The 26,853-nt window shown below is 52.3% G+C and overlaps 9 protein-coding genes across 9 annotated transcripts; 2 read left to right on the forward strand and 7 right to left on the reverse strand.

Moving 5' to 3' along the window:
• Positions 1 to 9: 9 nt before the first annotated feature.
• On the reverse strand, positions 10 to 783 carry N7459_007054 (uncharacterized protein; the record flags this gene model as incomplete). Its single annotated transcript, XM_056946222.1, has 2 exons — positions 10 to 232; positions 299 to 783. 2 exons carry the CDS (start codon positions 781 to 783, stop codon positions 10 to 12), a joined length of 708 nt encoding a protein of 235 aa, XP_056798221.1.
• A 40-nt stretch (positions 784 to 823) lies between these two features.
• Positions 824 to 1,399, reverse strand: N7459_007055 (uncharacterized protein; the record flags this gene model as incomplete). The annotated part of the gene is made up of 3 exons (XM_056946223.1): positions 824 to 1,012; positions 1,067 to 1,307; positions 1,371 to 1,399. The coding sequence occupies 3 exons, from the start codon at positions 1,397 to 1,399 to the stop codon at positions 824 to 826; spliced, it is 459 nt and encodes a 152-aa protein (XP_056798222.1).
• Positions 1,400 to 3,428: 2,029 nt separating this feature from the next.
• Positions 3,429 to 4,598, reverse strand: N7459_007056 (Alpha/beta hydrolase fold-3; the record flags this gene model as incomplete). Its single annotated transcript, XM_056946224.1, has 1 exon — positions 3,429 to 4,598. The coding sequence occupies one exon, from the start codon at positions 4,596 to 4,598 to the stop codon at positions 3,429 to 3,431; it is 1,170 nt and encodes a 389-aa protein (XP_056798223.1).
• A 1,646-nt stretch (positions 4,599 to 6,244) lies between these two features.
• On the forward strand, positions 6,245 to 7,566 carry N7459_007057 (uncharacterized protein; the record flags this gene model as incomplete). Its single annotated transcript, XM_056946225.1, has 2 exons — positions 6,245 to 6,259; positions 6,310 to 7,566. 2 exons carry the CDS (start codon positions 6,245 to 6,247, stop codon positions 7,564 to 7,566), a joined length of 1,272 nt encoding a protein of 423 aa, XP_056798224.1.
• An 824-nt stretch (positions 7,567 to 8,390) lies between these two features.
• N7459_007058 (Zn(II)2Cys6 transcription factor domain-containing protein) lies at positions 8,391 to 10,994 on the reverse strand (the record flags this gene model as incomplete). The annotated part of the gene is made up of 1 exon (XM_056946226.1): positions 8,391 to 10,994. One exon carries the CDS (start codon positions 10,992 to 10,994, stop codon positions 8,391 to 8,393), a length of 2,604 nt encoding a protein of 867 aa, XP_056798225.1.
• A 477-nt stretch (positions 10,995 to 11,471) lies between these two features.
• Positions 11,472 to 12,337, reverse strand: N7459_007059 (NAD(P)-dependent oxidoreductase; the record flags this gene model as incomplete). The annotated part of the gene is made up of 2 exons (XM_056946227.1): positions 11,472 to 12,145; positions 12,232 to 12,337. The coding sequence occupies 2 exons, from the start codon at positions 12,335 to 12,337 to the stop codon at positions 11,472 to 11,474; spliced, it is 780 nt and encodes a 259-aa protein (XP_056798226.1).
• A 6,101-nt stretch (positions 12,338 to 18,438) lies between these two features.
• Positions 18,439 to 20,268, forward strand: N7459_007060 (uncharacterized protein; the record flags this gene model as incomplete). Its single annotated transcript, XM_056946228.1, has 3 exons — positions 18,439 to 18,927; positions 18,999 to 19,123; positions 19,182 to 20,268. The coding sequence occupies 3 exons, from the start codon at positions 18,439 to 18,441 to the stop codon at positions 20,266 to 20,268; spliced, it is 1,701 nt and encodes a 566-aa protein (XP_056798227.1).
• Positions 20,269 to 20,836: 568 nt separating this feature from the next.
• N7459_007061 (choline/carnitine O-acyltransferase) lies at positions 20,837 to 23,484 on the reverse strand (the record flags this gene model as incomplete). The annotated part of the gene is made up of 4 exons (XM_056946229.1): positions 20,837 to 20,964; positions 21,025 to 22,938; positions 22,999 to 23,028; positions 23,085 to 23,484. The coding sequence occupies 4 exons, from the start codon at positions 23,482 to 23,484 to the stop codon at positions 20,837 to 20,839; spliced, it is 2,472 nt and encodes an 823-aa protein (XP_056798228.1).
• Positions 23,485 to 24,955: 1,471 nt separating this feature from the next.
• Positions 24,956 to 25,948, reverse strand: N7459_007062 (CAP domain-containing protein; the record flags this gene model as incomplete). The annotated part of the gene is made up of 2 exons (XM_056946230.1): positions 24,956 to 25,322; positions 25,389 to 25,948. The coding sequence occupies 2 exons, from the start codon at positions 25,946 to 25,948 to the stop codon at positions 24,956 to 24,958; spliced, it is 927 nt and encodes a 308-aa protein (XP_056798229.1).
• Positions 25,949 to 26,853: the final 905 nt, after the last annotated feature.

The raw sequence follows: 26,853 nt of genomic DNA on the forward strand, positions 1-26,853 counted from the left end.
CGTTATTCCTTACCCAGCTGAGCAGAGCGCCATCATTAGACCGATTTTGACACCCAGAATATCCTTGTTGGGTGTGATCTCAGCGACGCAGGCAGGCTGCAGCGAGATCAGGCCACCCGAGGCGACACCGTACAGAACAGAGAAGGCGATAATCGAAGATGAGGTTTCCATCACATGAAGACAGTATAAAAGAACAGTGCAACATAGTGATGCGAGAGAAATGGTGTTGAATCTGCCCACGGGTGTCAGCGGTGTTGGCTTTCACCACAAAAGGTCATAAATACCAGCTTCTACTTACCGTCCAGTTCTGTCTGCGAGGAGGCCAGTCAACAGTCGTCCCGCAAAGGATCCCGCATTCAGATATGCCAAAAGGTCGTTAGCAGCGGACGCCGGTAGCCCGTTGTGTTCTCCATAGGACGGGAGGTAGAAGAAGGGAATAAACATGCCCCATAGCACTAGCATCATTCCCACGCTGAAGACTATAAAGGGGGCTTGGGTCATGATTCCCTTCCAATTGATGGGCGTGGGGGCATCTCTCTCCTCCTTAGGTCGCTCGACAACCAGAAGGCTGGCAGGGAGGAGGATTCCCAGACTAATGAACCCCGACGCTCGCACTGTCCATCCAAAGCCCACATGATCTAATAAGTATTGCAAGATCATTGACCAGAAGATAGCACCAAGGGAAGATCCCGCGACTGCAATGCCCAGTGCCAGACCACGACGACGATCGAACCAAATTGAGATCGCCGCAATCGTAGGATAGAAGCTGAAGATCACATTCATCAGAGAATAGATCCTTGAGTCCAGGTATTTATATAGAAACTCACAGTAGGGTGTTCGCGATGCCGAACATCACGCCCTGCGCCAGCATGAGCTGCCAATACTTGGTGCACAGACTGGTGAGCATCAGGGAAGTAGCATGGACCAGCGTGCCAGGTACCATCAATGTTCTGGCACCAAACCGGTCAAACAAGGGACCGACAACCATTCCTCCAATAAACAAAAAGAAGACCTGAGGGTAGTATCGTCAGCAACGACCCCTGCCAACCACGTCAGAATAGCACACCTGTAGCGACCCAATCCACGCTACATCGGAACTAGACGTCCCCCTGAGGAGATGCTCGACGTAGTAGGTTTGAAAGGTCCCGAATGCATTCAGTAGACCTGACTGCCAGTCAGCAAGCGTATACCATGGTGTTGGAACAAGACACATACCAAAGGTGGGAAAGTAGGAAAGGACACCACCGATCACCACCAGCCATGCTCGCAGGCTGGTATCTCGTGCTGGTATCTTCCCATTTAGCCGCCTGGCAATGAGAATAAGTCACCTTCTGGCTTGTTCCACGTGCTGAAAGCCCTAGTAAACTTACTCAGACTGCGCGGTAGCGTGCTTCTCCATGGAATCGATTTGGGTTGAAGACTAAATCAAACGGCTCGCACGATGCTGACAAAGTATACAAAGCAGCCTATGAGAATGACTGGTCTGAATGCAATGTCTTGTGCGATGGGAGGAATAGATATAGCAATCATCTGTAGAAGGGCCGAGTCAAGGGCGCTCGGGTGGTCCGGCATCTTTAGTGCAGCTCTGAATCAAACCCCGTCGTAGAACGGAGCCTCGTAGATTGTAGAATTCGCATTTTGGTCGAGTTCGATGGGTGTCTGGTTGATCCCTGGCGATGGGGCTGGAACAGTGAAAGTATTCTCCGAAGCGGAACGGAGGTACCTCCCGGGCATACAGCTCATTAGGCCTTGGAGCGGGCCCACTAAGACCTCGGATTCGGCGTATTATACCCCCGATCTTCTAGTCCTAGCGAGCTGCTCCTGCTGATTAGGACTAGAGATGGAAGCTTATTCAGATGGTTAGGTAAGCCATGTTTATATCCCCTAGGTATCATTAATCTCCTATTCGATCTTGTTTAACCCCTGTCACTCCACAGTATGGCATTGCACACCTTCTTTCCTCCACAATTGGAAAAGAAATATCAGCATCGGCATGCTTACAGTGCTAGCCAGATATGATAAAGAAGCGTAGGAATCGGTTCTAATCAATGAATCGAGTTCAAAGCAGCTGTAGCAATCAAGGGAGTCTTATGAGTGTGCTGCACAGATGTGGGGGGAGGGATCTTGGTATAATTAATAAACAGGATGCATAAACAGCTCTGTAGGACTCGAACATTCCTAGTACTAATGAACGGGTGCAGCTCGCTAGGGCTGGAAGATCGGAACTATAATGCTGCCGAATCTGAGGTCTTGGTGGGCCCACTCCAAATACTATACTATTTCTAGGCCTAGTGAGCGGGTGTAGCTTGTTAGGCCTTGGAGACCGGGGGTATAATACGCCGAATCCGAGGTCTTGGTGGGCCCGCTCCAAGGCCTAATGAGCTGTATGCCCGCGCAACCGTGTCGCAGCGCTCAGAAAAACCTCCGCCGGCCAACGGCGGTTCGCACGCAACCTTTCAAGGTTGGAATTGGGACGGAACAATGAGTCACGCTGGAAGTTGCCTGCTCTCTCTTATAGAGAAGCCTTCTAACAGCTACCGTGTACACAGATTTACAACTAGAATCCGAGGACCTGTGAAATCGACGCCGAAAATGACGGTTTTTGTTACGGCACGTGCCCGGACGCAACAGGCCAAAAGACCAAATATGTATGCTAGAACGCTATGTTCTAGGATGCCCGGGACCGATATAAGTAACGCACAATGTTAGACTAGGGGGAGTGCCCTAGTCCTAACAGTTTTTGACGCCGGAAACGGCCGCCTTTCCCGTAACTTGGAAGGCGAGCCAGTCCTTCACTGCCTATAGTCCAGCACGATCACTATTTTATACCCCTTAGCATTATTATATGCCGGCTCTGATCGTTGGCGCATGGTTAACTTATTCCCTTTGGTTCTACCTACGACCAAAAAATAGCTCCCCTTTGCAGTCCCTCGAGGCACTCTCCCTATTTGTTAAGGTATGCCTTGGCATATGCCTTTCTATTGAGCTACAAGACCATCATGTCCTCTAGGCGAAGATAGATACCCCAGGACCGATAAGTAGCGCACATAGTATAACAAACGCAGTCTTGGAGAAGCACTACCACTGGTAAGTTATTGGACACAAACTTCAGCATATCGTTGTTCGACTGCTTTAGAAGGGTTTACTCCATTTTGCCGGAGACACACTTAGGAAAAGAATTATAGTGGTAATAGCTTTAGCTTTTGCCTGATAGCACTCTAATGCTAGCCGATTGACTTCCTGAAGACCCACGCCAGAGACATATATACAGCCTAAATTACCAGGGGGCTAACGGCTCCCCCCGGGACCCCCAGCCACTTTTAAATCGCCGAGCAACTTTCATCAATCGCTATGCATCAGCTGAATTCTATATTGCATTTGTTAAAAAAAAATCAACACGCGTCACAGATGACTGAAACATGAATAGCTTATTGCAGAACAAATCTCGCCGCAGCCTCATGGATCTCTTCCTGCTCCTTCGGCCATCCAAATAGATATCCCACAACATAAACATCATGCGGCACGCCGGGGACTTCGAGATATTCGACCCGATTGCCCGGAATAGCGCTCATCGCGTTGGCGAATCCACGAACACTTTCACAAAGAACCTCCGCGCCTCCCGCCTGAACGAACATTGGGACCGGGGTTGCAAATGGATGCAGTGCCGGAGAGATATAAGGATCATCCAGCCGCACGGTCTCAGGGGGCGCAATAGCCCTAGCACCCCAGGCCATCATACGCGGCTCGACGTAGTCGGTCTTGATGTTCCTATTTGCGCCGACAGCCTCGGGATCGCCTTCAAAGCAATACTCGACCGAGGGCGAAAACAGCAGACATGCCTTTGGAGGTGGAAGTCCGGCGAGTTCATGTTCCTGTACCTCCTTGATGGAGGCAAGATAGCGCAGAAGCGCTACTGCAATAGTCGAGCCCGTGGAGTCGCCTGCGAGGACGATACGCGATGGGGAGATTCCCATATCTTTGATGAGGTATATGTATGCTGTTACCGCGTCTTGCATGGCCCCGGGGTATGGTGTTGGGTTGTTGCCCCCGGCAAGACGGTACTGCAGCCAAAAAGAGCAAGTATTCTCGCCCAGCTTGTTGTTCAACATGGTTGCCGCCGGGCCCGAGTCCTCTGGTCGTCCAGTCATCCAGAGGAGCGAGCCAGAATGAAAAGACAACACCACTAGGCCTTGTTCTTCCAGTAGCGACTGCTTCGATGGTAGCTCTGGATACCACGTACCGCCGACCGTCTCTGGCTTGATAGTGTCGCTCGTGAAGTCACCGCAATACGCGGAGGCTGGCGCGGGGTCGATAGTCACCCAGCGATCACCGAGTTTTTCCGGTTCCAAGCTCAAAGATTGTGTGAACCCGATCTCAGTGATAATATTGAAGCCTCTCTCAAAGAGTCGTGTCATGCACGCCTGACGGTAGGTCCACTTTGGACTCTGGCGCGAAGAGCTCCGGATGTAGTATATACTGTAGAAAAGAGCCTCCAAAAGGCTTCGAAAGACAGCTATGACGATCCAGATGGCACAGCCTGGTTGTCGAGTTCGCCAGCTGTTGGGGATTGCATTGTCATCTGCCAAAGATCGCGCCATGCCACCGACCAGTCCTGCGTCTTGGTTGAAAAGTTTTGAGTTGAGAGAACAAAGTCGCCAAGAGGGCTAAGCTTTTATCAGAGGGAGAAGAATGGGGGGCCTAACTTCTCGCAAAGTAAGCAAAAAGGAGAAGCCTAAAAGTGGATGCGCTAGCGTCGGGAATTTAGGCTACCGCGACTAGTGACACCAAAAGATATGGGGGCCTTTTAAATCGGGAAGCCGCGCGCGAATTGTTGCCCGTTTCAGTTCGACTTGGTGAAATTAGTGATATTGATTTCATAGCGTCCATGAGACAGCCTCCCTCATATTAATCCCTCACATTAATACGAGCAACTGTCCACTAGTTCTGGGCTTAAGATGTCCCGAGAAGAGTCCAAAGGATGTTAATTATGTACGCATGTCGCAAGGCAGAAATAGCACCGAATTTTTATTAGTATACTGTTTGTGTGTGGGTCATGTGACTGATCAATACTCTGTAGATAGCTTCCTCCATTATCATCATTCATGATCACTCTGCTCTTCCTCCGTACTCCCGTCCCCTCTCATATACCAACAGTAGCACTCCCGACAGGACACCTCCTGTCTCCCAGGTCAATCTATATCTAGCCGCTAATCTCATTTCTTAACCATCAACCTAACACATACATACTGACGAGTAGTGAGATTACACGTTACAGGCTAAGGCAACAAACTAGAAACTTTTCATTGGCATTCGATTCCGGCCCTAATCAAAGAACAGATGAACTCCGGAGCACCAGCGCTTGTAAATCATATTTTATTGGCTTGAGAAAATCCATGCGGAAAATCAGTCTTACTCGGGGAAGGAGACCTCTCAGTAATGATTCAGGTCTTTGACCCTCGGAAGTGATTGATTGATCTACAAGCGCCTGCTCCGCAAATATCAATTCGCGGCATGTTGTATGTCTGCTTGATTCATACATGAGATCTAATTAGAGCTTCAAAACTAATACTTAAGCAGCACACATTACGTCTTGCTTGAATGCTTTTATGCCATGGGTGAATATATGTTCTGTATCACAGCGACTGTGCCGCCTGTCAGTAAGACCGATAAATGTCCAGGTCAATAGGCGCTGTCTAATCCCTACTACAATTGACTTTACTATTTAGCCAATAGGAAACGTTCACTTGATTTTGTTATTTACTCTTGAGTTTCAGACCCGTTGCGGTTGCCGCCCATGCGCGGGAGAAGCGCTTGTATTTTCTGCGGACCACGCAGGCGAGGTTATAAATCTGGGGCCTAGGTCAATCAAATGGGAGGTCTGGAATATCACGACGCTTTAGATTCCTGCCCATGGATTTTCAAAATTCTCCTGCCGTCAGAGCTTTCCTACCTTGTTACCCGCGTCACAATATGCGACATCACGTAAAACCAACCTGCGTGCTTGGAAGTTCCAGTCGGAGTATACATGTGACTTCCAGTCGCCGGTAACCCACCCTCTAACTTATATAAAGCGGGGTCCCCTGCACAAAACAATTCACTCACTCGGTTCGCCATGCCCTCGATGCTTGACAGGTTTTTTACCTGTGATTTTGCGGGCTGCTTGCTGCCAAGTGTTCGAGGACTTGGTCCCTGTGAGCGATGCAGTTGTCAACCTTGCCTAACCCACCGCCGCCCACCGTTCCATATGTGTGATGACACGGTACGTCCTACTGATGGCCACATAGTTGGATTAGCTCTGATAGCTCTCAGCCCCTTGCAGATGACTTGTTTGAAGCGAAAGTACATTCTGAAGTGGAAAACATTCGTGCGAAAATCAATGACGAGGCTCTCTGCGAGCGTGCATCAACACTAAATGGCGGTGTCAAATGCAAAATCGAGCACCCACCAGCCTGGGGTCGCGGATCGCTTATGGGCTGTGCGAACTATCATGCTCGTATTCGCTTCACTGATAATGGCTCTGTTTGGCTCATTCGAGTTCCTCGAATGAATAGCAGTATCCCCCAATCACTCGTCAACTACCTTATTAATAGTGAATACGCAACTCTCAAATTCCTCGAGACAACCAAAGTGCCAGCTCCTCGCGTCTTCGACTATGGGATCATTGGCGACAGCAACAACCAGTTGGGCGTGGGCTATCTACTCATAGAAGAAATGCCGGGCAAAACTTGGAACTTGCAAGGCCCGCGTGGGAAGCGCTTTGCAGATGACAAAGACAAGGAAAGAATTTGGAACAGCCTGGCAGATATTCTTATTGAGCTCAAACGTCATCCATTTTCTAAGGCTGGGTCTCTTCTCCCAGGCCCTTCACCCTCTGAGCCAATCGTCTCTGCGATTGCTAGTGAAAGATTTCTTGTTCTGAGCCCTTGCGGGCCGTTCAATACATCCAGCGACTACTATACTTCATTTGTGGAGCAAAATATGGCCCTGATTACCGATGGCCAGCTCTTCACATCTTTTCCCGCGAATGCTTATCTAGTATTCTTATTTCTGAAATCTCAGCTACAGGCTCTCGCTGCGAAGCCAACAGAGAATCCAGTGGAAGCCACAGAGCAGTTCTACCTCAAGCACGTGGACGATAAGGGAGACCACCTGATGGTGGACGAGGAGTTGAACGTCATTGGAATCATAGACTGGCAAATGGCTCGAGTCGTCCCTGCTGGTGAAGCGTTTGGGCCGTCTTTAGTCACAGCAGAAATGGGCGGTATTTACAATGGCAGATCGTCTTTGACTGTTCATGATCTCGCATTAGCTCAATTCTTGAGAGCTAAGGGGGCGGCCGGTTTGGCTGACATCATGAGTGGGAATGAAAGAGTACGAAGATTCTTTTTTGGTCTTGACGTTGATCTCCCTTGGGAAGAGACATTACCTCTAATTCGAGGTATCTGGACTGCATTTGGCGTCGATAAAGACACAGAATGGAACAGTTGGAAGGCGAACATGCTGGGAAAACATACTCATGACGAACGTCTTAAGCACATTCTAGATATATTTGGAGCAGGGCCATGACAAGATTCTGTGATATCTGTTGTCTTTGAGAATGGATATTGATGTTGCATAGTCATCCGTGTTGAATTAACAATAAAGCTCTTTAGAAGACCACACTTCCCTAGGGGCGTCACTCACAAAAGAGCCTCTCCCTTCCATCGAAGACCTATTCCTATCACTTCCGCTAAGCTTTCTAAACTTGAAGATTTCAGTTGCATTCACGAGCATGTCGAGCATAAATGCATTCTATAAAGCTATACACATGCAGCACTAGGATATTCCCATATCTAGACTTTAGTCATGGCGAGTTTAATTTTCTCTCAAGCTTACTGTCCTCATCAAATCAATTCTTCAAAGAATCACTCAGGTGCCATAAAGAAATCGAAGCCAGTTATGATTCGGTTGGTTGGTCTGTTGTGGAAGTTCGACCTTGCTGATTGACTGTGACCTACAGGTGCAACCGAGGCGATCATCGGTGACGTATCTTCGCTTTGAATTACCTGATGCTTGGCAAGACGGTTGTCCTTGACCATCTAGAAATAGTCGGGCATTCACAGAGCCAGGAGCCCAGGAGTTGAGTGAAGGGACAGAAGTCCAAAGGGCGAGGTCGGGTCTTCTATGTTGGGGCGACGGAAGGGGGGAGGCCAAACCAAAAAAGGTAAAACGAACTCGAACAGAAAATTCACAGGTCCCGTTATTGCAGACTCAAAGCCAAAGAGAAAGATCTGGATTGCGAATTCTTTTGCGAAACTTGCAGCTCCGTCGATAACAGTGGGTATATTCTCAAAGCATGCAAATCATTTGGTGGGAATGGCCTCATCCCGACAACCTCTAGAAACGCCGGATTATTGTGCTGATCCTCTGGGTCTTTTGCTAGGTGTGTGTGATCCAGGCATGGTTGGATCCAGCCCATCGTTCGAAAAGTTGCCGATCAGTGTCCCATCAAAAGACGATATATTTGCCCGCCGTTTACCATTTTCTGTGAGTGGAAAGTCTGAAGGGGATGAGACATTGGGAAGGCGGTTGGGTAGGTAGGGATCGGTGGCTTGTGCCACGTCCCACAGCGAGGGAGGATTCTGGAACAAATGCATCGCGGCGTTGATGTGGAGTTCATCGGCATTGTCATGGGGGTGGTCCATGGCCGTCAGAGGGTCTTCCATTGATGGAGCAGACACATCCAGGTCGAAGGTAGAGAGGTCCATTGAACCCGAGCCTGGCTGGCCGGTGTGCATGGATGGCCACTCTGACCATGACACAGATTCTTCGGTCTGTTGCGGTGCCGGCATGGAAGGATAGGTAGGGAAACCTTCAAGAGCCGAGCTTTGCGGCACACTTTTTGGTGGTGCAGAGCCGCCGTCCGTGACCATCATCTCGTCGAGCCGCTTGCATACATATTTGAGCTGCCGCTTGACCAGCCTCCAGCGATGGTCTCGTAAAAGAACATCGTGGTCAAAGAATGAATGGAGTTTGACCAGTCCTGGTAGAAGACGCTGGAACCACCCACGAGAGAATTGCTGTTCAAGAACCGAGGCCCGATCTTGGGCGAGGAGAATGTGTGTGAACGCTCGCCCAACCGCATCCAGGCTTAAGACATAAGAATGTAGAAAGGCGGGCGGAGCATTACCGCGAGATGCCTCAGAGCCAGCTGCTGTCTGTACGGATGGGAAAAGTGCTACTAGTCCCTGCATCGCATTTTCGAGCCCATTGAGGGTTGTGTTTGTCAGAATGGATGCTGGAAAATGACCATCTGAGGTGGGCACTGATTTGTCTCCAGAACTGCCACCTGTCCCGGTACTAATTGATGCGTCAGAGGATGGCTCTTTCTGTGGGAAAAGCAGATGAATAGAGATAGTATAGTATGGAACCAGCAGCCAAGGCCCGACGGGATCTTCCCTGGCGTCCGTTTTGACCCGGTCGATCATATCCTGCGTTGCTTCACGGGCATCTACGCAGATGGCGGCCAGACTACGTTCACGATCCATCAAGCGATTCAGTCGCAGTAGCAATTGGTCTTGCCACCGGTTGGCCGGAGTGGGCGTAGAAGAAAGCTCACGCCCGGGGTGGGGATAGAGCGCGTAGAGGTGAGCCACGAGGGAGCTTACATGAGCCACCAGCCAGACTGACTGCAAGGATGCAGTCTGGGCGTGCTGAGTAGTGATGTGTCCCATGGTGCGATCCAGCTGCAGCAAGGTGGACTCGGCTCCGTTGGCAGGTGGTAACAGCTGCATCAGTCGCGACGGCAGCAGATCAGCAAACGAGATGTCCATCTGGATAAACGACCACAGAGTCAGAGCAAACGTTTGCCACAACAAGTTTGAAATCATTTCAACCTCGACAGCGCCCCGATCGATGCCGTTGATATGAGTTTGATCGGTGATTGGGGATTCATGGAGCTTGTACTTGAGTTGCGTCACAACGCGTCCCGCGTAGGTCGTGTAGCAGACGGCCCATCTTGCCTCGCCCCGACAGGCATGACGCCAGCCGATGAGGAAGCAGGCCTGAGCAGTTGTGAGATCGGGCTCCGTGGTCTTCAGGTGTTGCAGTTGGCCTACCGCCCAGTCCAGAAGCCGAGCTGCCTGTTCTCCCCCTTCGGGATCCTTTGTGAACACATGCGCATCGGCGAGGAGTGTCGCCAACAGTGCGGGTTTGGCGCTGTTGATGCGCAAATCGCTTAACAGTAGTGATTTGGACAGCAAGATGCTTAAGGGATGATGAGTGAACCACACGTCGACCAATTGAGTCATGAGATGGCTGCTATACTCTCCCAGTGGGCCCATATCCAGGGAAGAGCTCTGTGGGGTTGTAGTAGAGGGCATGGAGGCACCGGCGGTGATGGTGGTGTCGAACATGCTGGTCGTCTCATCCTGTAGCAAACAAGTCCGGAAGTATCGCTCACCAGAGCCAAAAAAGGCGTGGACGCCGAGACGGCTGAACTTGAGCACCACCGTCTCGACCAAGTCCAACGTGACGAGAGTCAAGAGGCCATGGTAATTCATCCCCACGACGGAGTCCGTGCTACTTGGGCTGCCGCGGCTGCTAGTCGCGAGCCCTTCGCCCCTCGCCCAAGAGCGATTGAATTCGACCACCCGCTTCAAGAACAGGTTGTCGCGTGCGCCGGGAGCCTTGTCGCGAAAATGTTCTTGATATATGACATCCAACTCAGCAGCCACACTCAGCGATCGCCTGCCTTCGTCGCTCTCATCGACTGTCTTGGGAATCTGTGGAGAAGCGTCCGGAGTCGTGTACCAGGTGACTGGGTAGCTGCTCGCTCGAGATGTACCAGCATCAGCTTGGGCGTTGGATCGAGGTCGCCCTTTGGAGCCCTCCAGATCATACACGCACTCGACACCACGTTCTCGACAGGAGGAACAGATCTGTTCCCCTGAGCAGGCAATCTTGCGAGTGCGACATAGGTTGCAACTTCGACGAAGCTCATTCTTCTTGCGCATGACGCGTTGAGAGTCCCTGGGAGGAGAAGGGGAGCTGGAGCAGAGAAGAGTTGAATCAGCGACAGATGGAATCTTATCGCATGCGTTGGAGTGGTGAGATTGGTGGAAAGCGGGATACGAGGTGGGAACGTTGGGAGAGAATTCACGCGTCTGGAATCAACCTGCTCAAGTCCACGGTCGCGCTGGAAATATCAGGGATGGATCGCCCCAGACTGCGAGGCTCCGAATAGCAGGGCTAGAGCACTCACTCTTGGATCAACATGATCGCAGTACCTCAAGCTCCCGAGGTGGGCTCGTATTATGCGATGGTGGGTCTTCTTTCTACCTAGACTTACTGGGGACCAACGTGAAGCCGCCTTGACTAGATTCTCAAACAAGCTTGTATTGTCGCTGCACGGATATCAAAAACAGAGGTAGAGGCAAAAGACAGAGGACATTGAACCCAAACATCGCAGATGAACTCCACACACCTCCATATCAAGTGGTGAGAGTGACGATTCTGCCCCCAACGGGGTCTTCCTGACTCGGCTCTCGCTTGTAATCGCGCACGACTCGCTCGAAAATCCAGCGACCGACATCGCTTCGGGCAATCACGTAGCCCACCGCCGGCTTGTCTGCCGTGCCCTCCTTGATCTTGTGCATGCCGTCGCCTTCACCCTCCGTCAAGAAGCTGGGCCGGAGAATCAAGTAGCTCGAGATGGCACGATCGCGGGCAGGCAACTCCATCTGCTTCAGGATCATTGCCTCCATGTTGCGCTTATCCGCATGGGGTTCTTTCAACATCCAATGGTAGAGAGGCATCATGGCCACAGGCAGATCCCGTCTCTTGTCGATACCCGTCGTGCTGATGACCGCCAGCCGTGGGGACTTGGGCAGCTCGCGGGCGGCTTCCAAAATGGTGCTCATCGCCGAAGCACAGACGGTGGGATCCGACAGCGTCGGTCGGAGGGGGTTGCTGAACGACATTTGGCCCCCAATCCCAGAGATGATCAGATCAACCGGCTGGTTGTCTGGCCCAACGAGTGCTTGTCGGACAGCGGCAACATCGTTAACGTTCCCCTTCACCATGGTGAGGTTTGTCTTCAGTGTAGACTCAGAGAGTCCGTGCTGCTGGAGAAGCATGTCCTCGAGTTTCTGAGGACTGCGCACCACTGCTCAGACAGATTCTATCAGCATCGGTAAACCCAGAGACAATATTGAACATTGGGAGTGGACATGAAAAGGACAAGGTGCTTACAGGCTCTGCACTTGTAGCCAGCATTGAGCGAAGGGACCAAAGAGTGGATGGTGCATCCGCCGGTGGCTCCAAAGAAGGCGAGTGTCGGGAGGTTCGAATTGGCCATGATGAGAGTGGAGACTGTAGATGGTCGTTGGAGGATGGAATTGCAACTGGTGTTTAGTGTTTGAGGTGTGGAATTGAGAATGAGATGGTTTCGAGGACAGCTCTGGGAAAGGCCATCTTATATGTTTCGTGTTTCCCTGACACGAAGGGTGGATGGACACTGAGGCGTGGTGAAACCCTCCGTGCTCGTTCGGGGTCCCGCTGCTGAACAACAAATATCCTTCCGCCCAAGGAGATTTTGCGAATGCCCATCTGCGATCTGATAGGCTCGAGCATCGTATCCAGTAGCTTGTCTCCTATCCGATCGGTCAACGGAGATGGCATTGTCGCATTCCTGGAAATGATTCATTGTTCGGTGATCTTTCTCATTCAATACTCAGCCTTTTCCACTCTCCCTTTGCGTCTATCGGAGGGTTTGACTGGGACCTCACTGAGGTCCTGCAAAATACCAGCCATAGAAGAAAAAGTATTTGAAGTTGCGAAGAACTGTTATTCCTAGTAGAATATACTGGGGAGAAATTTGAAATTGACAGCGGTTGCCTGAGAGGTTAGGCAGCCCCCTCGCGCTAGATGTAGATCGCCTCAGCTCGGAGGTTTCTTCCTCTCTCCCTCCCAGTGCTCGGTCCCTTCGTTCCTGCCTTCTTTCTCGCATCCTGGTGTATGTCCTCCTGTTTCCTATTCTTCTCGATGACTTGAATCTGATCTTGCACTCGATCAGGATCTGCACTCGATCAGGATCTGCGCGCTATCAGAAATATCGTGAGGTATGGGCCGTGAAGGATGTCTCCAAGCAAATTGGGGATTTCATGTAGCAACACTGACAGGACAATGGCATTGAAAACCTCTCAACCGCTAACTTGATTCGGCCTGCAGATAAATCTCAAATCAAGGCGTGGAGCCTCAAGCTGGAGTTTCCGCAGAGTGGACAATTTCCATACTCATGACGAATGTCTAAACCTAGAACGGCAGAAACTTGAACGATGTTTCCTGGAGTATTGAAGCCAAAGAAATGGAGTGCACTGAGGAGGAAGAGAGGAAGAGAGTTGTACGGACTGAGTCTATCTATGCCTAACCACTTAGGCATCTACCGCCACTTCCAATGAAGATGAATCTGTTTTGAAGTATCTAGAGAAGTGAGGAGGTACATTATTCAGCGTCGAAACTGTTCGTAAGCCCCTTGGGCCTAGTGATACTCCATGGGCCATATCCTGACACAAGGGTCGTAGATACTTGATGTTAAGAGGCAAATATTGGAGTACTTGCAGTTGGGATATCAGAGCATCCGACATTTAGGCATATTCTGGCAATAGCAGCGTGTAACTGAGCTCTTCACCGGGTATCTGTGTTAACCCTTGGCATATAGAAGCATATCTGGATAGCTTCGCTGTCCAGGTATTTCTGTATGACATAAAGCCCCGATATCGACGCGCCAGTCTTTGTAGGCATGTGTGTCTCGATATGGATTGGAAATGAGGCATTCTACTTTCTTGTGCCTGGGATTCTGGATGGTCTTGAAGCAAACATCGATTCTATTGGCTACATGGCGAGCTCGCTTGTCTCTTAGTCGTTTTCCTCCTCTTCCTCCAGCTATAAATATCGCCTTCTTTCCTCTTACCCTCCCCTCTCTTCCTTCTTCCTTCCATTCATCTTCCTCCTTTCATCCATCTTCTCCCCTTCCATCCCATCTCCCTCCTTCCCTTACCATCCATCCACTCATGGGTCTACTCATATACCCTTCGTGGACCTTGTCCATCTCTCGACCCTCTCTCAGAACTTGAGAGCTACCTGCTGGATGGATCTCCTCTGGATGCTCAGGTCCCTACACACTCTTCGTGACTCCTGTAAGCTTCACACATACTGGCTATTACTCTGTTTTGGCTTGGCTCATTGATATATCCCCCTGCTAGTTCTGTCAGCCAGCTCTCTTGAAGGAGCTCCTAAAGATACCCTTTGTGGTTCACGACATCATGAACCACACATCATCTGGCAGCTGAGACAAGAGTCAAAATACTTGACTGTGGTCTGAGGCGACAACCTCGAGTAAGTATTCACGCTCCAACATCTTACATGTCTTCAAGATATTGACATGTTACTTATAGTTTCACATAGTTTCACATACTGATGGACTTCTCCTGTGGCTTCATGACTCTGGTCAACAGTCTCAAGCCAGACATCCACAAATTCAAAGGTGCCCCCAAGCCTCCCATCAAAAGTTGACCCCCTAATATTCACATGGGCTTAGTCCTCAAAGCCCTATGTCCACTCCTCACTCGAGCTTCCTCCCTCTCACAACAAAGCTACCAAGCTCAAGTCACAAGTGGTCAGCGATAACAAAAGCCACTCATCCACCCATCTGAGAGAGGAGACCTCGAGCTTGTCGCCCAGTCCACGTACCTTGCTGCCTTGCAACACTCCACGAGCACCCTGGCTCTCACAAGCAAGCAGCAGGTACTACCTCAGAGCACTCCTCAGTGCTCCCTCCCTTCGAGTACCCGGGACAGCGGAGGAACAGGAGCGGTGTGGAGGTACAAGCCGCAGGTCAGAAAGAAAGGAGGAGCTCAGGGTGAGGAAGCACCGAGCATATGGGTGACTAAGGGACGAAGAAGCGTCCGGATGTCACAAATTCACAAAAAGGGGATGAGCCACAAGATTGGCGTCGGATGAAACTTGAAGTTAACAATGGATGGTGGGAGCAAAGAAGGTCCTGTTTAGTCGATGATGAAATCATCTCGACGTTGCCAGATATGGGCGCTGTTATGTATGTTGTGTATGCTGTATATGTTGTGTATGTTGGAGGACATGGGCTTAGGAGAAGAACTCCTGGTGACTTGGGACTGAGATGTTTGTTTCATGGAGGATGCATGTACTTTGCTTTGGACTATTGTCTGTCAAGTCCAAATGCCGCTTTGTTCTTCCGAGTCAAGATCCTACTCAACACATCTTGGACAAGCCACCGAGATCCTTGATGTCCTTGACTCGTTACTTGGCCATTGAATGCCATTCAGATATTCCCATCAGTTTCTTCTATTGCCATGTTGTATTTATCTGTGCCTTGCTCCCAGGCTTCAGCCACCGGGTCTCCGAGGAGAGATATTGTAAAGACACACGCCCCATCCCAGAATGCAGGAATAACGAGTCACTGTCTTCAATCCATCATTCCACAAAGACTAGAGCTTCCCAGATCCAAATCATGCCAAGGTTAATTTCATTACGCAAAGCAGCCCTTAAAGGTATGTAGGCTCGATGGTCACTCTTTTTTCCCAACCTAATTCTCCATGTCTTCGCCTAGTAGACCCATCTGGACTTTCCGTCTGTCCGACTCACTGATCGGCCTCTGAAACCCATTATTGGGACTCGAACGCAAGTACACTGCTCCCCTGGCGACTTTGTGCGATGAATCTGGGCTATTGGGCCAGAATTTTGTGACTGACTGTTATCACCAGGTGGTCTGGTCTCATGCTGGAGATGCCCCTAGGAGACACTGTTCCATGGGATCGTGCCCAGTCTATGTGGTCGTCCACGAATGAGATTTCTATGTAACAGTAGCGGAAGTTAAAATATGGGATTCGAAGCGCAATGCTAAGTCGCGCAAGGCGATCAAGAGTCGCAACCGAATCGCTCCGCGACGTGATGCCATCAGCTCCATTGCCGCCTGCTAGAGGGACTGAAGGGCATCACACCCGTTTTTGACGTTGATCCAGGCATTGATCAAGCCGTAACCATCAAGAATGGCGATTGGATAAAAGACAACCTTTTCACAGCTGGAGCCCGTCAGGCGGAGATGATATATAACTGGATTATCCCGAAAGAAGAAATAACCCTCCGCCCGGCGATTGGCATGGAAATCCACCAAATCCACCTGCGCCAGGGAAAAAAATACCGTGCAACCGACAGCATCAATGTGATCATCCCACGGGAGTGGTTCCTTTGTCTTGCGAGCCCAGCACAGACCGCGCAGTGTCTCGTTGATGCGAATCCGCGCCACCTGAGCTACCCAGAACCAGGAACTGCACTGGGCTTCCTGGTCGGAGTGGAACCGATAGCGCCGGCGAAAACCTCCTAGGGCTCCGCAGGCGCACCCTTGGGGAGACGATCTGCGGTGGATCGGGGGAAAATCGGGAGCACATACTCCAGGCTGGGCGCGTCCGGTGTGCGTGCATGTCTGGTGAGCGACGAATGAGAAGCTTGGATCCGAGAAGCTCCCTACATCTTTACATATCCTCGGCGGTTCTTCACGCAGAAATTTGCGATCTGCATAGAACCACGCGCGTAGGGCCAGAGTAGGGCAGAGAAGATGTGGGGAGAGGCATCTCTTCACCAGGCGCTATTGAACTTCGGTGTTATCCCGAGGCATCCCAGTGTATAGACCTGGCTCCCTGTGAGATGGGAGCTCGATGACGATCGGGCTCTGGATCCCTAGATGGGAAGAGTGGAGAGTGACCGGGGTGATGTCGAATGGCATTGGGCGAGCATGGAACAAAGAAAATGCAAGTGTATAGGCGATGGACGGTCTAGACGGAGCTCGATGTGCGATCCTTTACCCCTGAAGGGTGGGAGGTTGCCGGGACCAACAATGGATGCACCACATCACCCAACCAGCGCAAGAAAACCAGCCATCAAGCACACTCATGACGGCTTGCAAATGAGTCTCGTCGCTGCCCAAGATTAAAGTGTGATAGTGATGTCTCGGCGGCACAGCAGAGATCGTCCAGCACCGCCGAAGTCTATTGATCGCCAGTTCCAGATTTCCACGTCTCTGGACTTGAAGTGGCTACTGGAGTTAACACCAGAGGCAATTCAATACCTCTTCCCTCCCGTTATAACCCCCAAGCCTTAGATCAAGTGCTGAGATCGGTTGCATGACTCGTGGCACATATGCAGGGTTCACGGCGTTATAGACATCGGGGATTTTCCCCGTAAACGCCTTTAGAAATCATTCCGCGAGCCTGATGGCTGTTAACGAAGCGGGTGAAAGCTCGGTCTCATCCTTCGTGACCGGCAGGATTGCGGGTTACAATAGTTATCCACGGAGAGATTACCCAGGTAATCAAATTATCCATGGTGTCCACCGCGCTTCCCTCGATTTCTTTGGGGCCTCGTTAGTGACCTCCTGAGTGCCAAGTAGACGCTAAACAACCCACCGGCAGGATCGATGGCCCGCGAGAGGCCCCGCGAGCTACCTGGGTGCTGGGTTTCCCTCGTGTGCTTGGCCCAGATCACCGTGATGTGATGAAGCCCGGTGCACGAGGCGGCACAATCTCGTGATGGCCATGACGATGGTGCGAGGACTCCACGATCTTCGTTGGTGTGAGTCTTCGTTGGTGTGAGTGAGACCCGGAAGGCCACTATTTGACAATGGTTCCTGGTTCCATATTATCCACGGGAAAGCAGGTTAGCAAGTTCAAATTTGCGGCAACTGGGGTGACGAGGAGCAGACCTGCCCCAGATACTCCATCGCGCCCGGCATCATTCGCTTCCTGGTGGGCTTCGAGAGCTACAGCCCGTCGCGGGCGCGGCGGGGTTGCCGTCACTGGCAACTCGGTAACTGGCGTTGGTCAAGCGAATCCACGATCGCGCCGAATCGATCATGTCAATTCGATAGTGCTGCAGATCCCGACTCCGATCGAGAGGAGGCCGGGCGCGATTTGAAATTCGACTTCCCCGTTGAGTTTAACGGGCCCCACGACGAGGAGATTTGGCCGCTCCACCTGCCGGTAATATTGAATTCTGTATACCATCGCGCCCAAGCATCGTGAGCGATTGGCCCAGCGCCCGTCATTAACGGCATGCAAAATGAACGATCGTGCCGAGTGGGTCGTCCAGCTCTCCAGAAATTCTCGCGCAGGTAAACCTATCACCTGTATAGGCACTTGTGGACTGCCCGACTGACGGATGCGATGGAGTAGAGACAACTCCATAGATCAACAGGGGACAGGATTCAACCCGGCCATGTCCTAAAGCTTGGATCTTTTTAAAATCCCCGTCGCCCTGCTGTCAGATCTGGATCTCGTTCTTTGATGAGTGTCTCTTTGTCGGTTTGCTGAGCCTTTCCCAACTTCATCACTATCCTTAAGCTCTTCAGAAAACACCAAACCCTTCATCATGGGATCAGAACTGGGCGTCACCGCAAGCTCTGAGGAGCAGATCGACCTCTCGCCAGTGAGCATCTGGTGGGCGTGCTGGGCCTGCATCTGGACCGCCGCCGTGGCGTTGGGCGTGGCCTTCCTTATTGCCCGCCGCAACTCGCCGATTCTTCGCATCCGAGGCCTCGGCCTGTCGTTATCGGCCATTGCACTCCTTCATATTTACTGGGCAAGCTGCCAGTTCGGGACTATGATCGGCACCATCATGCCGGGAGATGTCCAGTACTGGGTCATGGGCACCTATCTGCCCTGCGGCATTGCTCTGTTTCATGCTTCCAACACTCGTTTCCTCCATGTCTCCAAGCTTCAGAAGAGATACATCCACGGTAGTCGTCTGCTCGACTCTCCCTCCGACTGGAGACCCAGCCGGGGCTTGGTCGGCCGCTTCCGCCGTCTTTCTTATAACACCAAGATCCTCATCACTGTTGGTGTCGGCATGTTCGCTCAGGTGCGTTGATAACTTTTGGTCCACCCTACGGCCTGTCCCTCTTGCATGACCTAACGAGCCAGTTGATTTAGATCTTCCTGACTATCCTGATGTTCCTGATTTCCCGCAAGTGGCACAGCTCCTGGGGCATCCCTGGTACCGAGGTCCACGGTACTATCATGGAGCAAAGGACTGCCCAGGGTACCGGCTGGGAATGGTAAGTGCCCGATCCACAACCCTCGTTGGATACAGGTCGATATCTAACAAATCATCAGGTGGCCTGGGGTGTTCTGGCAGTTCTTCTGGTCCTGGATCATCGCCCCCATCGTCCTCTGGAAATCTCGCAACATTCACGATACCCACGGCTGGCGAGTTCAGACCGTTGGCTGCGCTATTGCCAATCTCCATGCCACCCCAATGTGGCTGATCGCTCTTTACGTGCCTGGCATGGCCCCAGTCAACGCGGTCTGGATTCCGCCGCAGTGGATTTGCCTTTCCATCATGTTCATCGAAATCTTCACCGTCTTCCTTCCATGCTGGGAGGTCTGGCGCTGCCAGACTCTTCGCCAGGAGACCCTCGACGCTATCACGAACTGGGAGGCCAAGAACAAAGGCTTCAACTCCGAGTCCAAGTCCCTCAACAGCTCCACCTCCACCATGGTCGAGTCCATGCTGTCCGGCTGGAAGTCCATGAGCGACTCCGTCAAGAGCACCAACAGCAACCGCGCCAGCATCCTCACCATGACCGCCCTCGAGTACGTCCTCGAGCGCAACCCGTCCCCGCTCCAAGAATTCGCCGCCCTCCACGACTTCTCCGGCGAGAACATCGCCTTCCTCACCAGCGTCGCCGAGTGGAAGAGCTCGCTGCCCAAGCTCGTCCGTGACAGCACCGCCGCCACCCCCGACGCGAACGTCAAGGAACTGACTCGTGAGCGCTTCAACCGCGCCCTGCACATCTACGCCGAGTTCATCAGCGTCCACCACGCCGAGTTCCCCGTCAACATCTCCTCCCACGACCTCAAGCAGCTCGAGGCCATCTTCGAAGCCCCGACCCGCATCCTGTACGGCGAGAAGCGCGAAGTCGACCTCGTCAGTCCCTTCGGCGCGCCCGGCTTCCCCGAGCCCCCGTCCCCCACATCCTCCGAGAGCTCCCAGAAGCCGATGCGGAGCTCCGTATCCGAGATCCGTGACCGCGTGCAGTACTGGGGCGATGTGCCCGAGGCCTTCGGCGCAAACGTCTTCGACGCCGCCGAGGAGAGCATCAAGTATCTCGTGCTCACGAACACATGGGCCAAGTTTGTGCGGAACCGTCGCGCGTCGACGGATTCGGGGCGCACCCTACAGGGTGTTGAGATTGTATAGACGGACTCGTCGGTGGGATGCGAGATGAGCATAGGTCTGTCAGGACTGGCTATGGTTTGAATTGTCTATTCACTTCTCTGAGTCGTAGGCCGCTACGTTGACGGTTGTCTTTCTTTTTTTTTTTGATACTGATTTGGTTATACCCCCCACACGATGGATTATATGAGCTTTCATGTTAATACTGTTGATACTTCCCTTTCCACATTCTGGAATTTCTTTTTGTGTATATACAAATACATTCTGACCTGACTTGTTCCTTTCCAAGACAACCTTGATTATTCTTCCATAGTCGTTGAGATTTGACTTGGAATGCCTAGGTATTTTACTATTCGTATTGACAGGCTGCGACAACGACCTTCTGTTATCTACGAGTGCAAACCTACCTCGTCGCTGAACTGCAATATCTTACTTTTTTCAAGCGGAGAGTTGCTCGGTGGTTGGCACAAAATGTCACTTATATACTATCCAACTGTCTACCTAGGTATGTTGGAGATTCCAAAACTCCATAGAACATTCAACATCATACGGTATATGCACCAGACATTCTGAAATATATCACGCCCTCAGATCAATATTCGTTGAGATGAAGCTTCTTGCCCACAAACTTTCTCTTCGCAGGCTTTTCGCCCCGCGACTCCCGTTCTGCGCTCACGCCCTTGAGCGCATGAAGCAGCATACCGGCATCAAAGAAGCCATCTAGAGCGAAGGTCAGCCCGTGTCCCCTGGCAAGAAAGTAAAAAGAAAACAGATACTCACATCCACCCATCCCATCATCCTCCAGCTCCCCACTATCCGTCGTCGTAGTCGGCGTCTCCGCACCGCGCGCATCACCTCTCACAATCCGACCGCGGCGCTGCGAATCAGACTGCAGCCGTTCAGCCAGAGCCTCGGTCTCACGCGCCCGACTCGTGCGCGGGCTGGTAGCTTTGCGGTTTGTTGCGCGCAGCAGCTTCCGGATCTCCAGCAAGTACGATTCCAACGTGTGCATCAAACGCGCGGTCTGGCGGTGCTTCGACGAAGCGCAGAAGGAAATTGACTCGTCCTTGATGATATAGCCAATGCCAAAGCCATCAGCGGATGTGGGACCGAACCCGAAGTGGCGGAGACAGGGGTTTCCACAGTTGGAGGTGGACAGGATTGTGTTATTAATCTTGTCCCAGCCGGAGTCGCTGAAGATTGCTGGAGTCGGGGGTGTGATGATGCGAACGCCGCGAACGCTGCCGCTGGTTGGGGAGGAGAAGCCGTCTTCGGAGTTTTCCGAGAATTTGGGGGATTCGAGGCTGTCGCTGGGGCTGGAGTAGCCGCCTGCGGAGCTGGTGTCGTGGAAGAGAGCTTCATCGAAGGAGCGCTGCCAGAGGCAGTACAATGCGTACAGGTGACGATCTTGGCCCTGGCCCTTGGAGCAATCTTTGGTGATGGCGGTGTGTCGTTGTGTTGCGGTGCGTAGAGCCTCGATCTTGGTTTCGGCTGGGTTGTCGCCCCAGAATGTCTTCACGAAGTCGACGGCCTCGGGGGTGACGGTACGAACTGCTTCTGTGCGACCATGTAAGAAGACCTTTGTCATGGCCGGCTCGTATGTGTTTTCTACTCGACCGTATAAGCCATAGTAGGCAGCCTGGAAGGCCATTTGCACGAATGCGTCGGGGGAAAAGCCCATCGAAGTAATGAAGTTCTTTCCGAAGCCTTCAAAGTCCAAGACTTGGATTTCGTGCTGGTGCAGTAGGTCCGAGAGATGCGACTCAGCGAAGCGCAGGGCGATATTGAGCTCGGGCATCATGTCCCACTCGAGCTTGCGCGGGGTGGTGCTGACATTGCCAAAGCTGCTCGGATCGCGCTTGGCCGGGTCAGGGCTGGAGGTTGCCCATAGACTGGGTGCTTGGCCGTTGATCGTTTTTGCAAAGCGGAGGATCGTGTCTGTATAGACATCACTTGCGAAGCGAAGGACGGTATGACCGTCCACGCCTGTGTGTTCAAAGTTGATACCAGCGCTACCGTTGTTGCAGACGATGATCTGCAGCTTGTCGTACCATCGATTCGTGCAAGTTCCCACCTGGACGCCCTTGATGACCTCACTTGTGCCGCAGAGCATATTGGCGCAGAGCTCGGCAGTGCTAGAGGGCTCCGTATCATCCAGACATAGCGCAAAGAGCGCTGTGTCGACGATATTCAAGCATTCGGCGTTATTCGAGGCACTGTCCTTTGTCATAATATCCCGCAATCCAGACCAGACCTTGCGGTTCTCAGTACTGAGAACACCCAGCGCTCCCTTAGCCGCATCTTGGATGGGAGTTTGAGCAGCGTCATCAATGATGACATGCAGGTTCAGCGAAATGTCCTTCTCACTCATGATGAGGTCGCTATTGTCATCCAACACATCAAACCAGTAGAACTGGCCTCGGCACAGGACAACAATATGCTTTGCCGAGGGATCTTGGCTGATCACACAGCCATTGTCGGTGGGTACACGCGCGGTGCCAAAGAGCCGCGAGTACTGGTACATGCAGAGCGGAGTTCCGCGCACCGTGTCAGGAGGAAGTTCTTCTCGTCGTACAGCGCGCACAAAAGACAGTGCCGATATGACCAAAGACGCTGCGCGAGTGACTTGGTTATTGCGTGCGGGAGTTGGGTCATCTTCCAACAGGAAGAAAGGGTTGAGATTCAACACAACCGCTGGAAGATGTCAGCACTCTCTGATGGTCTTCATTTAAAGCAGAAGGTAGTGCCTCTCACGATTATCAAAATTTAAATATGAATCATACCCTTGTGGAAAAAAATCAGCTCGGGTGCCATGGCCATTAAGCGCATACAAAACTCACAGAACTGCTCGATGAAGCTCGTCTTCGATGAGGCATAAGTTTTCAACCGCTCCTGGAGCCCCGGTCCATCCGTCTTCAAAAAGTCCTGGACAGCAGCCTTGGTGTCCCCGTGTTCTCTCGGAGTCTGCAGCGCAGCCAGGGCATCCAAATGTCTGCGGCAGGTGTCTTCGAGATCAGGAACCGGTAGTTTCGGTAGGGAGTCCTGGTTGGCGAACGTCAAACCCTGCTTCTTTGGAGTGAGCGGCTCCACCCCCTGCGACTGGGTCGAGTCGGCATTCGACCTCACGACCGTATGACCCTGTGGCCCGGGCGCAGCAGATTTGGCATTATCGGAATCCATCGCATCCCCTAGCGGCTTTGGCGCAGTGAAAAAACGAACTGCCATAGACGAGTAGGACATGGTGTTAGCAAGTCTGGAGATATAGATGTCAAGTCGACCCAAATCCCAACCCGGAGAGCTAGGTAAGAGCAAGATCCACTCGCAAGATCAGGTGTAGCAGCTGGCGAGGAATGTAGGTAGAGAAAGAAGGCGCAGAGCGGTGCGATAAAAGTAGTGGCAATCCTGAAGGCAGTATGGCGGCATTGAGGCCAACAAGTATAGTAGAACCTCGTGGGGAAGGCAGTCCAATAGCCAGATGCGAGCGCCGGGGAAGGGAACAAGGCAAGATAAGCGTCTAACAATAAGAACAAGAAGAATAGTGCGGGTCGGACAGGGCCATACCCACGTTATATATAGGGAGAAAGCAAAGACTACCTAGGGACCATATACCAACCCGCACTTCGCTCGCTCCAAAACAAAAAACAGAAATACCCCACAGCCGAGCCAGTGGAGCTCGGATCGATGGGAAAGAGGAGACACCGGAGACTAACGGGGAAATGGGGAAAGGGACTTACGGGTAGATTGGGACGAACTGCAGCAAGTGGGTGTTGCCCGAGGCGGTTGTCTAGCACACAAGCCGGCGATAGCGCCGGAGGAACGGAGGCGGCTTTTCTGGAACGCGTGCTGTCAGATGAGTTCAGCCAAGACAATTCCAGTCACCACGGCGAAGGGAAATGTGCCGAACTGTTTTTGACAGCAGTGGATGACGGAGTGGGAAGAAGGGTCTAGGATGTACATCCAGACTGACTAGATCTGAAGAGGAATCAGATGGCGTTGAGATTGAGCAGCTGCGTTGTAGCAGGAGACCACTAGGGACAAAACGTGCAGCAACGGCGTTGGATGCGGAGCAAGAGCACAGCAGCTGGGAATCTGCACGAGTCCAGTCGTCAAATCGCATGCGGCAAAGCAGGAAGTGGAGTGGACGATGACGTTCGGACGAAGGGAAATCGCACACGTAAGCAGCGGAAGAGTGAAGCTAACTGTTTGGAGAATAGCGCGGTGTGGGGGGAAGCTACAGCACGTGACCATCTATACGCCATGACATTTGCTTTTTCTATCCACAGAAGCACAAGGTCGCTAGGAGACACCAAGTCGAAATGCTTATTCACAATGGTAAAAAGGGCTTCCCCTATGTCCCTCTTCCAGAGCACGGCGTCGGGTCCCCACGTACATACAGGAGCTCCCCGAGGAATACCAAAGACTGTATACTGTAATCCCCGGGCAGAGGTACTCCGACGCCGATTGCTCCCCTGGAAGAGCTCCCGGGCAGATGAGCCAATCGAGACGGACATGCAGAAGATCAAGAATCGAAGGTGAAAACATGGAATAACACAGGATGCAGAAAACGAATGCAAAGCGTCTTGGGAGTTCATCGAGCCGGGATGTCGTAGGAAATCTGCGGTCATTTCTGTAAGCCAGCGAGCCTTCAGCTGACCTTCGCGGACCATCTTGAGCGATCTCCCCCAGCTCAACGGCTCGGAAAGTGGATTCCCTAAGAGGCAACGTAGGTCTTCTTGGGGTTGTTACCGGGCGAAATAACGTTGCTGGCATACTCGCCGTCGACGTTGCCAACCGGGTGGTAATTGCACACGGTGTAGGGGAGGGATTTGCTGGTGTCGACATTTTGCAGGCCCTTGCACGTCACGGTGGCGCAACCCACGGAGGTGGTATCCTTCCACACTATCTGGCTGAAGTGACCCCAACTATCGAAGTAGGTCATCGAAGGGTTCGCCTCTCCGTAGTAAGGGTCAAAGTTGCTGGTTTCGTCGTTGTACATCAGGTTGGTGATCATGACACCGATCTGATCGGCCGTGACACCGTAGCCGATGTTTTGTCCGTAGCCACCGCCATCGATGGAGCTGGAAGGGGGAATATTGGTTAGTGGAGATCTTATGAATTTGGGAATGGTGCGTCCAAAAACTTACGTGTTGTGCCCATAGTTGCAGCTAGCGGCCAGGGTATACGCGCTGGACTCAAGGGACGCAGACCATTCCAGATCCGAGGCAGAGTGGTTGCTGCGGTGGACATTGTGGTTAAACAGCACAGCCGACTGGTAAGCGGTACTAGCAGTCGAGCCGGCGGCAGTGGAGGTCGAGGTAGCGGAAGGAGAGACCTCAGAGGTAGAGGCGCCCCCCCAGCTCGAGGTCCATGCAGTGGACCAGTAAGATGTCGTGCCTTCAGTCTCCGCGGGTGCTGGCGCCCAGGTGGTGGAGGACACTGGAGGTACGGGAGCAACGGTCGGTGTCTTGGGCGGCTCCGACGAGGAAGACTCAATGTTAACAGCCGGTGGAGGTGTGAAGGTCGAGGAGGTGGTGGTAGTGGTTGGGACCTGGACCTGCTTGGCGGCTGGAACGGTGATAGTGACGGCAGAAGCGGTTACGGTCTCGGTGACGGTGACGGTGGTCCAGTCAGTCACATAGACATGCTTCTCGTAGGCGTTGGCACAGCCTGCTGCGAGGGCAGCGACAAGCAGAGCGGAGCGCATGGCGATCACAGATCAAAGAACGGCACAACACAAAAAACAGGACTTCTCCAGGAAGTTCTCTCGGCGGAGGGTTGAAGGTCAAGACGCAGATCGACTGCGTGGACGGTAAAAAGAGTGGATTGGACGCTGGCCAAAAAAGAGTGACAGCCCCGAAGACGTTTTGCGAGAAAAACGCAACTAGGCGGGACGGATGGAAAAGGCGTGAAGGAGAAAGAAAGAGGTGAGGAGGTTGAACAGGTAGAAGTAGATGGAAGTCGAAAGGGGAGTGGGCCCGTGAGCGAAATTGGCAGTTGGGTTTAATTATGGCGGAGATGAAGCAGGACGGGCCGCGAGTCTTCGTCCTCACAGAAACTTGTTCATAACAGCAGGATCTAGACTCCTGCGCACATCGCGCCTACACCTCTACTTATTGCTACCCCCCTCCCGGCGACTCCAACCTCGCAAGATGCGACACATACCGGCCCTGCCCGCCACTCGCTGGCGTGGGACATTCCACATTCCAACGCGTCTCTGAAGCGCCCACCACTGGCCACTCCACGACCGGGGAGGCTGGGCAATGGCACAGCGCAATGTCAAATTATTCTCCGGTCCAGAAATCCGCATCGACTCCGGTCGTCTTTACTTCGTCGCGAAGTGGTGGATTGCTCCATCCCTAGGCGGATCCTCAATCCCACGATGTCTGCACTAGCGCCACTCCTCTCCATTTCGGGGCAGCGCTAGACTGCCGCGCAAACGGGGATCGCCAGCAACACACTCGGATCACAAATGCCGGAGGTTATGATCTCCAGTTTTGCATTGGGAGAGGCTCGAATCGGAGCAATCCCATCACCGACAAACACCAACCTCAAGCCGGAGATCCGGATCACCGCTGCAACGACCGAGATGAAGGATGAGGTGGAATAGAT

The sequence above is a fragment of the Penicillium hispanicum genome (genome assembly GCF_028827665.1).
Source record: "Penicillium hispanicum strain IBT 35686 chromosome Unknown utg000006l_segment0_segment0, whole genome shotgun sequence".
In the NCBI taxonomy this organism is placed as follows: domain Eukaryota; kingdom Fungi; phylum Ascomycota; class Eurotiomycetes; order Eurotiales; family Aspergillaceae; genus Penicillium; species Penicillium hispanicum.